General features: G+C 37.9%; 1 protein-coding gene across 10 annotated transcripts in view; it reads right to left on the bottom strand.

The window, feature by feature from the left end:
* LOC306864181 (protein transport protein Sec31A-like) overlaps positions 1 to 13,857 on the bottom strand; it is a 29,875-nt gene that overhangs the window by 2,033 nt on the left and 13,985 nt on the right. The window contains exons 17-26 of one of the 10 annotated variants that reach the window (XM_079407943.1): positions 13,058 to 13,203; positions 12,797 to 12,970; positions 11,495 to 11,662; positions 11,317 to 11,412; positions 8,353 to 8,428; positions 6,247 to 6,597; positions 3,862 to 3,897; positions 3,241 to 3,299; positions 2,904 to 3,155; positions 2,675 to 2,794 (exon numbers count right to left, since the gene is read on the bottom strand). In XM_079407943.1, coding sequence (XP_079264069.1) covers positions 2,675 to 2,794; positions 2,904 to 3,155; positions 3,241 to 3,299; positions 3,862 to 3,897; positions 6,247 to 6,597; positions 8,353 to 8,428; positions 11,317 to 11,412; positions 11,495 to 11,662; positions 12,797 to 12,970; positions 13,058 to 13,203 — 1,478 coding nt within the window. The remainder of the gene's footprint in view (positions 1 to 2,674; positions 2,795 to 2,903; positions 3,156 to 3,240; positions 3,300 to 3,861; positions 3,898 to 6,246; positions 6,598 to 8,352; positions 8,429 to 11,316; positions 11,413 to 11,494; positions 11,663 to 12,796; positions 12,971 to 13,057; positions 13,204 to 13,857) is intronic. The other 9 variants (XM_079407946.1, XM_079407945.1, XM_079407947.1 and 6 more) reach the window with 9 other exon arrangements.

The following is a 13,857-nucleotide window of genomic DNA, read 5'->3' as shown; positions in this document are numbered from 1 at the left end:
GTTGGAAACATTCCTCAGAGATTTTGGTCCATATTGACATGATAGCATCACGCAGTTGCTGCAGATTTGTCGGCTGCACATCCATGATGCGAATCTCCCGTTCCACCACATCCCAAAGGTGTTCTATTGGATTGAGATCTGGTGACTGTGGAGGCCATTTGAGTAAAGTCAACTCATTGTCATGTTCAAGAAACCAGTCTGAAATGATTTGAGCTTTGTGACATGGTGCATTATCCTGCTGGAAGTAGGCATCAGAAGATGGGTACACTGTAGTCATAAAGGGATGGACATGGTCAGCAGCAATACTCAGGTATGCTGTGGCGTTTAAACGATGCTCAGTTGGTACTAAGGGGCCCAAAGTGTGCCAAGAAAATATCCCCCACACCATTACACCACCACCACCAGCCTGAACCGTTCAGACAAGGCAGGATGGATCTATGCTTTCATGTTCTTTACATCAAATTCTGACCCTACCATCTGAATGTAGCAGCAGAAATCGAGACTCATCAGACCAGGCAATGTTTCTCCAATCTTCTATTGTCCAGTTTTGATGAGCCTGTGTGAATTGTAGCCTCTGTTTCCTGTTCTTAGCTGACAGGAGAGGCACCCGGTGTGGTCTTCTGCTGCTGTAGCCCATCTGCTTCAGGGTTCGACGTGTTGTGCGTTCAGAGATGCTATTCTGCATACCTTGGTTGTAACGAGTGGTTATTTGAGTTACTGTTGCCTTTCTATCATCTCTAACCAGTCTGCCCATTCTCCTCTGACCTCTGACATCAACAAGCCATTTTCGTCCACACAACTGCCGCTCACTGGATATTTTCTCCTTTTCTGACCATTCTCTGTAAACCCTAGAGATGGTTGTGCATGAAAATCCCAGTAGATCAGCAGTTTTTGAAATATTCAGACCAGCCCGTCTGGCACCAAAAACCATTCCACGTTCAAAGTCACTTAAATCCCCTTTCTTGCCCATTCTGATGCTCGGTTTGAACTTCAGCAAGTCGTCTTCACCACATCTAGATGCCTAAATGCATTGAGTTGCTGCCATGTGATTGGATGATTAGTAATTTGTGTTACCAAGCAATTGAACAGGTGTACCTAATAAAGTGGCCGGTGAGTGTATATCCAAATGAATCGCTATAGATTTCAGATCATAATCGAATAAAGAGCGTGTGAGTCTGAATTTAATTGATTTGTCATGCAGATTGCAATAAAACAAATTGCATGTACTTAATAGTATGCTTAGTAGTACATATGAAAATGAAAACTAGGGACACACCATATAGAAATGCCATGAGAGCCAAATACACCAATAATCAATTTGGGATCACCAAGTCTTTTTTGCTTTTTGAAAACAATGAATACTTCTATATTCAGCAAGGACACTACAAATTGATAAAAAAAAGATAAATTAAAAAAACAACAACAACATGTATATCTGATATTTAAAACACGTACTGGTGTGTTTTTAATAAACTATTCCCACTAAAGATTCTAAATACAGAGTTGTAGAATTTATTTTGTAAAACCAGGTCTCACATCATTATAATATTCCAGGATAAAGCCCAGTTCACACGAAGAACAATAACTATAAAGATATTAGCATCCACATCAGCGAACGATGTCGTCCGTAAGTGCATGCTCGTCTGCCGCTTTAAATTCTCCAGCTCGTTATAGCAGGATGGATTCTGATTGGGTGTCAATGTTTTTACTGTTCACCAGCTAAATAAAAATCATTCTGAATGATCGTTGATTCCACCGATATCATTTCTCTGTGCCTTTATCGTTATAGCTGTGGTGTGGACTCTGCTATTCTTTAATATTGAGAATGATTTTTAGAACTATATCTTTATCGTTATTCTCTATAGTTATCGTGCTTGGTGTGAACAGGCCTTAACTCATTAGCACGAGTCAATAGCTGCGTTTCCATCCACCTATTTTTATGTGCATTTTGGATTATCGCATAAAAAGAAAGAAAAAAAAAAACGCTGGATGGAAACGCCAAGATGCGCATAAATTCTAATAATGTTCGTAAAAAACTTATGCGCACATTTGAGCAGGATAAACTTTATCCGATAAGAAAAAAAGTGTGCATAAACTACAATGGAAACACATTTACCGAATAAATTCGTCCATGCGCATCGAAAAAGTAATGTGACTTTGTGCTATGAGACGGGATAACTAACGGGATAGCAGCGTTCACAGCATCTATAAGTTGTTATGGTCATTCTGAAAAGCCTAAGCAAAGCCTGTCGTCAACGTATTTCTGTATAATTGTCTTACACGACTGCGTTCCCAAACAGCAGCATCCACCTTCGAAAGCAATGACAGACCACATTTATTGTGTTTCGTCTGCTCGCTTTATTATTATATTCAGTGTCTTCTCCTATATTCTTAGTGATATTTAGTGCCACAGTTTACCAGGAAGTGACGATTTTGTTCTCTTTGACTCGTTGGATGGAAACTGTGCTTTATTCGCATATGTTTTATGCGATATTCCAGTTTTGCGCATCATTTTAATTCAAATCTTTGGATGGAAACATAGCTAATGTTATCTGCTTCCAATATCCAATATCGATTTCTGACATGCACGTTTTTTGTTTTCTTTGTAGCTTTGGAAGACCAAGAAATCGTGAAACAAGAGATTGCTTTTAGTGTCGTTTCATTGCAAACAAACCGGGTCTGAAGCAGCAGCCAAGCATTTCTGAATCAGTCCCTCAAAAGCGGTCTTCAGAACCATGTGCTCCTCAGGGATTGGCTTCTTGGTGATCTTCTCAGTCGGTATGGACTGAAGTGTCTGAGAATAAAGTATAATATGGGTAAAACACAAAGTGTACGACCACTAAAACGCTTCCGACAAATATTTACGTGTTAGCATTATAGGTTTATTGTACATAAACAAATACCTTTATGACATCTCCAATTGGCGCTCCAGGCGCACCCTCCATGTTGCCCAGAGGCATGCTGGGGTTTCTGCCCGGGGGTCCCAGTGGCTGCTGCTGGATGGGGGTGAAGGTGGCTGGGCCCACAGGCTGATCTGTACCATGTTGTTGCGGCTGAAGGGTCTGCATGGTTTGGGCAGCAGGGACCTGAGGGTCTCCTAGAGGAGCCATGATAGGTGCTGTAATGGGTGATGGTAGAGTGAAGTTTTCTGGCATCTGGAGACCAAAAACACAAGATGTTTTTCTGAAATCAAGTCTAATCCACGCAGGTTACAAGCAAGCAGACGATCTTCAAACTCACCTTCTTCTTTTTGAGACCCCTGTTGAGTGCAGGAGGATCGTTCCAGCCGTTCTGAGGTCCTGCAGAGGAACAGAGGAGATCATTTCATTTTGGATTTCAATTGTTGGTAATGCATGGTCCAACCTGCTGGACCTCTGAGAGGTTAATGTTGGGTGGACATCAGTTTAGCTCTCAAAATGGAGAGCATAGAGTTGTTAATGAATATTATTATCATGCTGATTGGAAGTAGGTTCTTAAATCACAACTATTGCAGGACTCAACAGTTAAAGATCTGTTCTGCATGCACCACTGAATGCAAGAAAACAATCAATTATATTGGACAACTAACAAAATACGCCATTTAAAAATTTAAGGCATACGTTTTTTACAACCACAGTGACGTTTACCACACTTACCGTGCAAATGCAGAGCAAAATGACTGCTTATATACAGCCAATACTTGATCATTATATAGTTAAATGAGTGATTAATGCATTTTAGAATTAGTTCAGAATACCAAAATCACTGCAAAAATTTAGTGAATCTTGTTGATTTAGAATCTTGCAATTATTTATTAATAATCCAAGATGGACAATTACGGTCCTTCGTGTTAGATTGTTATAACTCTCTTTATAAATTCACCTTCCAAAGACCAGGCTGAGTCTTGATTTAATCCTCCTGCAAATACATAAGGTAGCTGACGCATGACATGTCCAACTTTTTTAACGCAACATGGAGATTTTAGAAATAAACGTATATAACGCATGTAATAAACAAGCACCAGTTCACTACTGGTAGTAATTTTAATGTACAAACTGTGTGTGTACAACTTGACTGATCACCACTTTTAATCAACTTTTTGTCTTTATTAGTTCAAAAATAGCCCTGCAAACAGCCAATCAGATTTGTTTACATGAGTCTGCAAGCCTCCCTGTAACAACTGCTATAGTGAACAAGAACTACCATCTATAATATATATATGAAAAAAGATATATGAAGCTTTTTAATGTTTTTGAAAGAAGCCTTTTCAAACTCACCAAGGCTATAATTATTTGATCAAAAAAACTATACAGTGGGGATCGAAAGTTTGGGAACCCCTTGCAGAATCTGTGAAAATGTGGATAATTTTACCAAAATAAGAGAGATCATACAAAATGCATGTTATTTTTTATTTAGTACTGTCCTGAGTAAGATATTTTCCATAAAAGATGTTTACATATAGTCCACAAGACAAAAAAATAGCTGAAATTATTAAAATAACCACATTCAAAAGTTTGGGAACCCTTGGTTCTTAATACTGTGTGTGGTTACCTGGATGATCTACGGCTGTTTTTTTGTTTTGTGATGGTTGTTCATGAGTCCCTTGTTTGTTCTGAACAGTTCAACTGAGCTCTGTTCTTCAGAAAAATCCTCCAGGTCCTGCAGAATCTTCAGTTTTCCAGCATCTTTTGCATATTTGAACCCTTTCCAGCAGTGACTGTATGATTTTGAGATCCATCTTTTCACACTGAGGATGATTGAGGGACTCAAACACAACAATTAAAAAAGGTTCAAACATTCACTGATGCTCCAGAAGGAAACACGATGCATTAAGAGCCGGGGGTGAAAACTTTTTGAATTTGAAGATCAAGGTAAATTGTACTTCATTTGTCTTCCAGGAAACATGCAAGTATCTTCTGTCGCGTCAGAAGGGCAGTACTAAATGGAAAAATTTCAACAAAATAAGAAAAATTTGGACATCTTCATCCTGTTAAAAAGTTTTCACCCCCGGCTCTTAATGCATCGTGTTTCCTTCTGGAGCATCAGTGAATGTTTGAACCTTTTTTAATTGTTGTGTTTGAGTCCCTCAATCATCCTCAGTGTGAAAAGGTGGATCTCAAAATCATACAGTCACTGCTGGAAAGGGTTCAAATATGCAAAAGATGCTGGAAAACTGAAGATTCTGCAGGACCTGGAGGATTTTTCTGAAGAACAGAGCTCAGTTGAACTGTTCAGAACAAACAAGGGACTCATGAACAACCATCACAACACAAAAAAACAGTCGTAGATCATCCAGGTAACCACACACAGTATTAAGAACCAAGGGTTCACAAACTTTTGAATGGGGTTATTTTAATAATTTCAGCTGTTTGTTTATCTTGTAGACTATATGTAAACATCTTTTATGGAAAATATCTTACTCAGGACAGTACTAAATAAAAAATAACATGCATTTTGTATGATCTCTCTTATTTTGGTAAAATTATCCACATTTTCACAGATTCTGCAAGGGGTTCACACACTTTCGCATGCCACTGTAATATTGTGAAATATCATAACAACTTAATATAACAGTTTTCTATGTGAATATATAGTAAAATGTAATTTATTTCTGTGATCTGCAGCTGTATTTTCAGCATCATTACTCCAGTCTTCAGTGTCACATGATCTTCAGAAATCATTCTAATATACTGATTTGCTGCCCAAGAAACATTTCTGATTTTTATCAATGTTGAAAACAGTTGTGTTGCACAATATTTTTGTGGAAACTGTCATACATTACCATTGAAAAGCTTGAAGTGAGTTTTAAGAAAAATAAAAAAATTAAAGAAAATTGTGTATATATATATACTAATCATAAATAAATTATTAATACAAAATAACTGAACAAAAGTGACAGAATTCTTTGAAATATTATGTCTCTATTTCCAATAGATGCTTTTAACATTCATAATAAGAACTATTATTAAGTGAGCAGCAACGGAGCAGCAAATCAGCATATTAGATGATTTCTGAAGGGTCATGATGCTGAAAAGTCAGCTTTGATCACAGCAATCAATTGCATTTTACAATATATTCACATATATTATTTTAAATTGTAATAACATTTCACAAAATTACTGTTTTTACAGTTTTTTTGTTTGGTGAGCAGAAATGGCTTTTGACCAGTAGTGCGTCTTCAATATATATGAAAGACCTGATGATTTTCATCTGTTTCATCAGATTTCATACTGCTTGTATGTCTTAGATCTGGTGCTGAGTGCAGACCTGTTCTCTGAGAGGCTGGAATCAGTGCGGGTTCATTCTGAGTACCTGGAGCTCTGGCGACCGGAGGAGGAAGATAAGCCACGGGCGACCCTGGCCCACCATGCTGGAAAGACACGCCAGAAGAGAGAGGAGGAGGAGGAGAGAAAGGCTGGCCTCCCTGAGGAGGCCCAGAAATCACAGGAGGAGCTGCCGGCTGAGAGGAGCCAGGATGCATGAACTGTGGAGGATAGACAGCAGAGGAGGAGGAGGGTGGAGGAGGAAGAGGAGAAGCTGTAGAGGAAGAGTACTGAAGAGGTTGATAGATGCCAGGAGTCCCGGCAGCAGGCGTGAACTGCTGAACAGGAGGATAGTCTGAAGATCATGAGGAGAGGAGAAAACAGGCATATGCAGTTAGTCATTCATAGAGTCATCTCACAGTACAGCTGTACAAACATTAATAAACAGCTCTAGTGAAATTATCTTTAACTGTTAACATACATCTGAGTACATACGGAGCAAAAAGTTCATGCAAAGATTTTACAGCAGCCAGGATCCATACAAAAATTCATGCACTGGTTAAGTTTACACCTTTTGGGGAATTCTGTCATTCATGCACCAACATTTACCATGGTTTTATTACAAAAAAACTAAAAATATGGCTACAATAGTTAAACTATGGTAACCATAAATTAACAATGGTTTTGCTACACTAACCATAGTTTTCCCTTGGTAAATGTTGCTAAACCATGGTTACTACACTTTTACTACAATAAAACCATGTTTAATTAAAAGGGGAAACCAGAGTGTCGCTTGCCTGTGCAAATCTAGCTGCTGTGCTTTATTATGAGGTGTTTGTAATGGATTTCTATGTATATCTAGACAGATGCTTACTGAGCAAGTCAAAACAATCCACCTCAAACTGCATTTTTTAAGTAAAACTAAGGCCCTGTCCACACAGAGACACGTTTATTTGTATACATTTTGTATCGAATAGGCGTTTCGTCCAGGCGGATCTGGCGTTTTGGGAGAGTGAAACCACTATTTTTTGAAACCGGGTATCTGTATATTTTGTGAAACGATAATGTCGTCAGCCCACGTCTCGCCCCTAGTCAGAAAAGCATAAATAAAATATTAAATGACTTGAAAACTTGAAATGACGCAACTGATGCAGGTTGGTTACATGACAAAGACGACATGACAGATGTGTGACCCTGGACCACAAAACCAGTCATAAGAGTACATTTTTTGAAATGGAGATTTGTACATCATCTGAAAGCTGAACAAATAAGCTAAATAAGATATTTGGCAGAGATACAACTATTTGAAAATCTGGAATCTGAGGGTGCAAAAAAATCTAAATATTGAGGAAAATCGCCTTTAAAGTTGTTCAAATGAAGTTCTTAGCAATGCATATTACTAATCAGAAATTAAGTTTTGATATATTTACGGTAGGAAATTTACTAAATATCTTCATGGAACATGATCTTTATTTAATATCCTAATGATTTTTGGCATAAAAGAAAACTTGATCATTTTGACCCATACAATGTATTGTTGGCTATTGCTACAAATATACCTGTGTTACTGATGACTGCTTCTGTGCTCCAGGTTCAGATTACATTCATACTATATAGATTGTACTTTTTTACTTGGTGCAAAGAAATTACTCAATAAAAAGAAGTACCTGCTGAGAGATTATGTGATTTTGGACACAGCCAACAAGTCCATCGGCTAATGTCAGGCTGTTGTTAAGTGAACTGGCTTCGTTTTTGTGTTGTTTTGCTCTGTGGGCACTTGAATTGGCAAATTGTTGAAAATTTGAATTTATTGAATAACCAGCTGTTTTGAAAGAGTTAATCTAACAGCGCTCGTCAATGTCAAAATGTTTGACATGACCAATTAAATCAAAGGCAGGCTTCACTGTTCACAAAGCCGAACATGATTTCTTGAGTTTTACAGGTGAGTGTGAGGTAAGAAGTAGCTAAACGTGTAATATTTGACAACTGATAGGAGAAAGCTTTTTAATGCGCCACCTTTAAGCTCATGTAGTGAGGAAGCAAACCTTTGTCTGTGGTTTAGTGGTAAGGATGAGGAACAGAGTCGTGATTTCTGTGACAGTACACTTACTCTGGTACTGCTGGGAGTACAGGAACGGAGCGGACGCACTCACTGGAGACTGAAGGCCAAAGGCTGGAGCCTCCGTCTGAGGAGACAGAAACATGTTTAGACTGACTTCTGACTCGTTACGTGTTGAGGAGAACACAGCGGGATCCGGCCTGCCATCAACACTAGAAATGTGCAAAACTACATCTTTTTATACTATAATATCACTCAAAAGTTTGGGGTCGGTAAGATTTCTTTCATGTTTTAAAGAAGTCTCTTCTACTCACCAAGCCTGCATTTATTTGATTAAAAACACATCAAAAACACCAATATAGTGAAATATTATTACAATTTAAAATAGCTGTTTTCTATGCGAATATATTTTAAAATGCATTTTTATTAACAATTTTCAGCATCATTACTCCAGTCTTCAGTGTCACATGATCTTCAGAAATCATTCTAATATGCTGATTTGCTGCTCAAGAAACATTTCTGATTATTATCTAATTTTAAAAACAGTTGTGCTGCCCAACATTTTTGTGGAAATGGTGATGCATTGGATTTTTTTTTTTGATGGAGAATTTAAAAGAACAGCATTTTTTTCAAAAATAAATCTTTTGTGACATTATAAATGTTTTTAATGCCACTTCTGACTTCTGTCTGAATAGAAATATTAAGTACTGACCCCAAACTTTTGAACAATGGTGTACACACAACATATTACACTATATTATTATAAAAATGCATATATCATGTCACCCTTTACATTACAGTGCATCTGCCAGCTAAATATCACTTATCACCTGTAGCATTAACAAAGAACAACTAGTGCCTTTTGTTATGAATTAATGGCATATTTTATATGTTGATTCTGATACACAAATGTTTAACATTACTCCAGCTTTATGAAGTACAAAACTAAACAGCTACAGCACAAGCTTCAGCATATCTACAATAATCATGTAAATAAATGTGAAGGATTGTACAAATGTTGTCCTTGGGGAAAAACAAAAAAACACTTAATAATGAAATGCAGTGTAGAGTTTAGGATAAAAGCCAAGCATGCAGGAGCGTCTGTATGTCAGGCTGTAATCCTCACACAACTGCACTGCGTCAGGACAACGGAGGAGATTTGATTATAATATACATAATGAAATGCACTAGATACATAAACACTGGAGTAACATCATAACACAGGAGCAAGTGAGACTGTTTGCAGAAAGCAGAGAGTGATGGACAACCAGTGGTACCGTATTTTACAGAATATAAGCGCTTTTCTCTATGATGCTCACATTAACGTCAAGCACACAAACCGTGCAAAGAGCACAAATGACAGAGCAACGTGAGCCTAAATAAGTTTATTTATATATTGCATTTCAGTTCAGTTCCGAGTCATAATGCTTTATAGTAGTATTTTACTTTCCCTCACTACATAACAACCCTTTCAACTTTAAAGCACTCAAAACATGACAGGAAATATATATTTTTTAGTGCTTATAATGTTTGCAGAGGTTTTACCAGTATTTTACATTACTTCTTAATGTAATAATAAAATGTGCTTTTTACACTTGTGTGTTTTTTTCCCTCTTAAATGCAAGTTTGGTGCGACTAATTTTGCGGAAAATACAGTAGGTGAAAATATTAGATGTTAATATAAAAACATCATATGAGACAAAACAAACATCTGCATTAATGTATGAGTACAGAAACCTTCACACCTACAAACTCTGATGAAAAAGGAGCTCAGTAATACAAATAATACGTATTAATACTCTTTCAATTCTTCAAAAACTTACTGGAATTGATTGAAATCGCCATTTCTGATATTAGAATAAAACCACATGGGTTTCTTTTAGAAAGTAACGTGGTTTGGAAACAACTCCAACTCTAAAGCATAGAACAGTAAAAAACATCATTTATTTGATTAAAAATACAGGGGAAAAAGTCAAATTTAAAATAAGGGATTTCTATTTTAATGTACTTTAGAGTGTAATTTATTCCTGAGATCAAAGCTGTATTTCAGCATCATTTCTCCAGTCTTCAGTGTCACATGATCCTTCAGAAATCACTCTAATATGCAGATTTATTATCCATGTTGGAAACATTGTTTTGCTGCTTAATATTTTTTTATAACCTGTGATACTGTTTTCATGATTTCTTCATGAACAAAGTAAAAAAAAAAAGAATTTAGTTAAAATCGAAATATTTTGTACCAATAATATACACTACTGTTCAAAAGTTTGGGGCCAGTTCTTTCCTTTCTTTTAATTTAAATGAAATTAATACTTTTATTCAGCAAGAATGTATTAAATTGACAATACGTGATAGTACAGACTTGCATTGTTAGGAAAGATTTATATTTTGAATAAATACTGAACGTATAAGTTATAAATAATAAAGCAGAACAACTGTTTCCAACATTGATAATAAATCAATGATTTTAATTTGAGCATGACTTCAGAATGATTTCTGAAGACTGGAGTAATGATGCTGAAAATTCAGCTTTGATCACAGCAATAAATTACATTTTAAGTATATAAAAATAGAAACCCGTTATTTGACATTGTACTAATATATTTCACAATATTACTGTTTTTGTCCTGTATTTTTGATCAAATAAATGCAGCCTTGACGAGCAGAAGAGACTACTTTAAAAAAAAAAAAACATTAAAAATCTTACTGATCCCAAACGTTTGAAGGGCAGTGTGTATATATAGTATATATAGAGAGACGAGTTTGCAGGTATGAATCTTGTTTCTCAGTTTAGAAAAGCAGACAAAAATGTGTCTACAGTTAAATGCACTTATAATGAAGTCACTGGAGTAAACTAGAAACTGTTTAGACCCAAATACAGCTCTGACGGAGCAAAGCCCACAAGAGATCGACCAAAGAAACAAAAGTCAAACTTAGGTATTAAATGAGCGGATTATAGACCCAGCAGGTTTTGCTCATGCGGTATGTGTCTGTCACAGCTCTGTGGGTCTGTACCTGCGGGTCAGCGGCAGGCACGAGCGGGCGAGGGACACTGGGCAGAGCTGTAGGGGTTTGGTTACTCCAGGACGTGACAGTAGTGGCGGATCTACCCTGAACACAACACAAACACACGCTGGTATCGGCTGCTGTGGAGTCAAACAAAGCGCCCGCGTGCTTTACTAGTGTCTCGTACCTGTGGGTAATACTGAGGGTGTGCGGCGGGCTGCGCGGGGACCTGTGGAGGTGGAGGTTGTGTGTATGTCTGCACTGGTACAGCAGCGGGAAGCGTCTGCCTCACTCCAGACTGCTGCTGCTGACCCAGAGCTCTGCTCAGACGATCACGCAGCTGCTGCACAGCAACCTACACACAAATACAAACCATCAACACAGAGCTGGCATTAAACCTTATGGACACAACATAAAATGCAGCCCCACTTTATTTTAGGTGGCCTTAACTACTATGTTCTTTCACTAAAAAATAAGTACAACAGGGCACGTGCCATTATGTAATTGTTTGGAATGCACTTGGCAAAGGGAGCGATCCAGGCGACTAAATAACGGCACGTGCCCTGTTCGCTTCAAAGTCCCCACTCCAAGGGGATAGGGATGATCACTTCCATTTGGAGCTTGCCCGTGAACCGTTCGATACAAGATACACGTACCGTTACACCCCTAGTAATTGTTGCGTATACATCCTACTCATCCAGCGTACGACAGTTAGATGAAGTGAGAGAAAAGTGTTTATTACGTTATAAATATGGATATTTTTCTTACAAGAAAAAAAGCATGGATTCGCTACAGGAGGCCTTTATTCACCCCCCTGGAGCCATGTGAGGCACGTTTTAATAAGCATGGATGCGCTTTATTTGACTTCTTTTGGACTGTTGAAAGAAACACCCACCCATGCCATTCTAAAGCTTGGAAAAGCAAGGACAGTTTTTAATATAGCTCCGATTGGATTCATCTGAAAGAAGAACGTCATGTACACCTAGGATGCCTTGAGCGCGAGTAAAACATGCACTAATTTTATTTATTGGGTGAACTAACCCTTTAAACTTACTTTATTTCAGTTAGTTACCAAGGCAGCACTTCATAAACATTATTTTTCATCTAATATTTATATTTTATATCAGTTAATTTAAATGAACAATAAACTATTTTCTAATCATTTTAGCTGTAGTTTTAATTAACAACAACACTGACCCAACCAGCAAAGATTGAAATCCTTGTTTTAGTTCATTTTACACAAGACGTGCATTGCCTTGTTATCCAGGATGCATCAGGAGGCATTAGTATTTACCCTACAAGTGCAGTCGGCCCATTTTAGACCATGTTTAAACCTGTTTTTAGTGCTCGACACTATTATAATTTTTATATAGAGCTCTATAGGAAATAATTCAACATTATTTTTGCAAAAGCAATAGCAGTTCACCACGTGGTAAACGTTCTCTTGTGTGACCATCTACCAACTTCAGGCACAATTTCTGATGGTCACCTGTTGAGTGTTGGTGGACAGGTAGGATATGGCTGTCTGTAAGCTGCCCTGTGATGCCAGCAGACTGGCATACTGATTCATCTTCTCTGCCAGCAGTGCACCCATATCAGGAGAAACACCACCCTGAGCTTTCAGCACAGCTCTCTGCAGGACCACCACCTTCTCAACCAGCTCCTACAAACAACAACACAGTTACATCAATGCATTAGTTCATGATGGACTGCAGTCTTGGGCCGGTGAGCTGCTGGAGTCTCGTCTCACCTGCAGTGCCAGCGGGCTGCAGGAGTCCTGAGCTTTGGCCCAGTAGGACACCAGCTGCTCTACCGTGCCTGCGCAGATGTAGCAGAGACAGGCCTGAGCCTGCAGTGCTGTGTCCTCAGCAGCCTCCAGCCTGGAGCCCAGCAGACCTGCAGGAAATAAATCAAACATTCATGCACAGAACTACCCTGGAAAATATTAGAATGGAGTAATCAAAAACAGGGCAATGCAGTAAGCAAAAATATATATTATAGGGGTGTAACAGTACAGGTATTCGAACCGAAAATCTTTGATTCGATACATGTGCACTGAACAAATACAGCATTGTTTTAACCACTGCACGTGCAGAACTTAATTTAAAACTTCCAGTTTCTATAAGAAACAAAGCCTCATCTTTTTAAACCGTGCCCATTTTTTCAGGAAATTCAAATGATAAATGCCGTTTTGACATGTGGAGTGTTTCTCTTTACTACTTGTTATAACATGAAATAAATGTGAATGAACACCTCATGCCTCATGTACTCTCTCATCAGTGTTTTAACCACGGAAAAACATCAGTAAAACAGCACTACATTTCCCTCAGGCAAGTCATCAGTGTCCACAGCTCGTTTGTTCGCTAGAGAAGAGCAATTATACAGTTTAGATTTCTGCCTCCAACAATTATGAAAATACAATAATCGAGTTAAACCGATTATTTCAGCCCAATTTCACTTGTAAATCAGTAAAATCATGTAACTTTGCAAAATGGGATGTGCTTGCTTTATTTAAGTTGATTAGATGTATTCATGTTTTTTAAAGCATGA

Source organism: Barbus barbus (genome assembly GCF_936440315.1).
Source record: "Barbus barbus genome assembly, chromosome: 45".
NCBI lineage: Eukaryota > Metazoa > Chordata > Actinopteri > Cypriniformes > Cyprinidae > Barbus > Barbus barbus.
The sequence above is the reverse complement of the archived record's forward strand: the minus strand, read 5'-3'. Positions and strand labels throughout refer to the sequence as shown.